This window comes from Seriola lalandi, unplaced genomic scaffold (genome assembly GCF_002814215.2).
Source record: "Seriola lalandi dorsalis isolate HSWRI2012SDOR001 ecotype SW California unplaced genomic scaffold, Sedor1 jcf7180001976089, whole genome shotgun sequence".
Classification (NCBI taxonomy): domain Eukaryota; kingdom Metazoa; phylum Chordata; class Actinopteri; order Carangiformes; family Carangidae; genus Seriola; species Seriola lalandi.
In genome coordinates, this window is record NW_019446755.1 from 1 (window position 1) to 1,987 (window position 1,987).

Below are 1,987 nucleotides of genomic sequence, written 5' to 3' on the forward strand. Positions count from 1 at the left end.
CTCCCCTCCTCTGCTTCATCATTCTCCTCCTGTGGCTCCTCAGGCTCGTAGAGGAGGTGAAGCTTCGGGCCAGTAGCTGCCAGCTGCAGAACGAGGACATCTACATGAACACCACCTTCCAGGAATTTATCCAGAAGTGCGTCAGGAAGCTCAGAGGGGAGGACGACGAAGAGGAGCTGGTCGTCGACTATGTGAGTGCAATTTAAATTCATAGAGAACTGTAGTTACTGACTGACAAAGCGATGTTGATTGTTGTCATGTACACTGTTTAATTCCACAGGTGGAGAAGAACACCAACAACATGACCATACAAATGCCTCATCAGCTGTTCATCAATGGAGAGTTTGTTGATGCAGAGGGAGGAAAGACCTACAAGACCATCAACCCGTCTGACGGCACAGTAAGTGATAAAAAAAACTATAGAATTACATTTAGAGTATCACAGTATCTAGAGTATCTTTATTTTCCCTGATCAGAAGTTATTTTTCATTAATATTTTTGGCTGGACCACAACAGCGGGGCTAGGTGCTATGTGCTATGTCACTGAGTTGGATCAAACAGGTTTTATTAGTGAGTGGTTACAGCTGCAGTGTTGCCGACTTAGCTCATTGTCTATAGATTTAGAGACTTGTTTCCAACCAGACTGGGTATAAACCTGGTTCAGGTCTGGACTGTGTATAGATGCTGACCAAGGGTTTAGGACTACACCTCTTTTTATGCGCAGTCTACTGAGCAGCTCTGGTTTACCAGCAAATAAACTACTTTCATTACATGTATCATTATTACTAAAGGAGGCAGAGGAACAACTAATAAGACACACCGAGAGAGAGAGAGCAGGAGAGAGGGAGGGAGAGAGAGAAGTCATCAGTAACGAGGCTTCGCACTAACGACTATGACCAACTCTACATATGAAACAGAGGGAGTTAGACATAAAGACCTGCCTCTAATAAAAGTCTGTGACGCTCTGGAGTTGAAGTAAATAAAGAATAAACTATTGTGGATCCAGATCTCTCTCTCTCTCTCTCTCTCTCTCTCTCTCTCTCTCTCTCTCTCTCTCAATTAGTCCGTCTCTTCTAACTTTCTCTCTGATCATGTTACAGTAAATCCAGCTCAGTCTTTGTCTTTCATTCTTGTTATTATACAGCAGAAAACCTGAGATGGTGGCTGCAGCTGTTGATTGGCTGCTAGGTTAAAGGTTAAACTGTCTATCAGACACAATATGTAAAAGATGAAACTAACTTTGATATTATGCAGGTTTTACAGACTGACTTCATCAAGATTTGAATTGAAAACACAGAAGGCTCCACCACCAGTCTTCAAATTGAAAAATAAGAAAAAATCACTATCCAGTATATTGTTGTACTCTTACAGAACTGACCCCACAGGGAGGGAGAGTGTCTTGCCTCAGGGTTGTTTAAGTGCCACTGTTGTCGTCTGTATCTCCTACATGTGTCTGTCTGTCCTACAGGCCATCTGTGACGTGTCTCTGGCCCAGATAAGCGACGTGGACAGAGCAGTGGCTGCTGCTAAGGAGGCCTTTGAAGAGGGAGAGTGGGGGAAGATGAACCCGAGAGACAGAGGCAGACTCATCTACAAGTCAGTAACTCTGCAGCTTCAAAGACCCTCACTCAGCTCTTGACACAGTTTTCTGCCAAAGTTACAACAATGTCAGTTACTTCATATAAACAGTGTCTGGAACTCGTTATTTCTCCGAGCTATTCTCGGGGGTTTGAAGTGGACGAGGCTCAGTTGAGAAATGTTATGTTATGTACCGCAACACACCCATTTGAATTTGATGACAGTTGATCAGTTGTTTGGTAACTGCCAAACAGATCTGATCAAATCACAGCCACACAGTCCTGATGAAAACTTTAATCTCATTTATTTAGTCATGAATATCAAATGTTCTAGATAAAAACTCAAGATATAAATTTAAGCTTTCACTGTCTTTATGTTTTTAAACATCATCACCTCTCAGCTACTGTCT

General features: G+C 42.5%; 1 protein-coding gene across 1 annotated transcript; it reads left to right on the plus strand.

The window, feature by feature from the left end:
* The first annotated feature begins 22 nt into the window (after window positions 1–22).
* On the plus strand, window positions 23–1,654 carry LOC111656185 (cytosolic 10-formyltetrahydrofolate dehydrogenase-like). The gene is made up of 3 exons (XM_023407828.2): window positions 23–191; window positions 281–400; window positions 1,469–1,654. Exons 1-3 carry the CDS (start codon window positions 105–107, stop codon window positions 1,637–1,639), a joined length of 378 nt encoding a protein of 125 aa, XP_023263596.1. The 5' UTR covers window positions 23–104; the 3' UTR covers window positions 1,640–1,654.
* Window positions 1,655–1,987: the final 333 nt, after the last annotated feature.

Excerpts from the sequence above, each read along its gene's own strand:
- LOC111656185 (XM_023407828.2), top strand. The coding sequence starts at position 105 with ATGAACACCACCTTCCAGGAATTTATCCAGAAGTGCGTCAGGAAGCTC. Across the intron at positions 192-280 it reads AGGAGCTGGTCGTCGACTAT|GTGGAGAAGAACACCAACAA; the intron begins GTGAGTGCAATT and ends TTAATTCCACAG. Across the intron at positions 401-1,468 it reads TCAACCCGTCTGACGGCACA|GCCATCTGTGACGTGTCTCT; the intron begins GTAAGTGATAAA and ends TCTGTCCTACAG.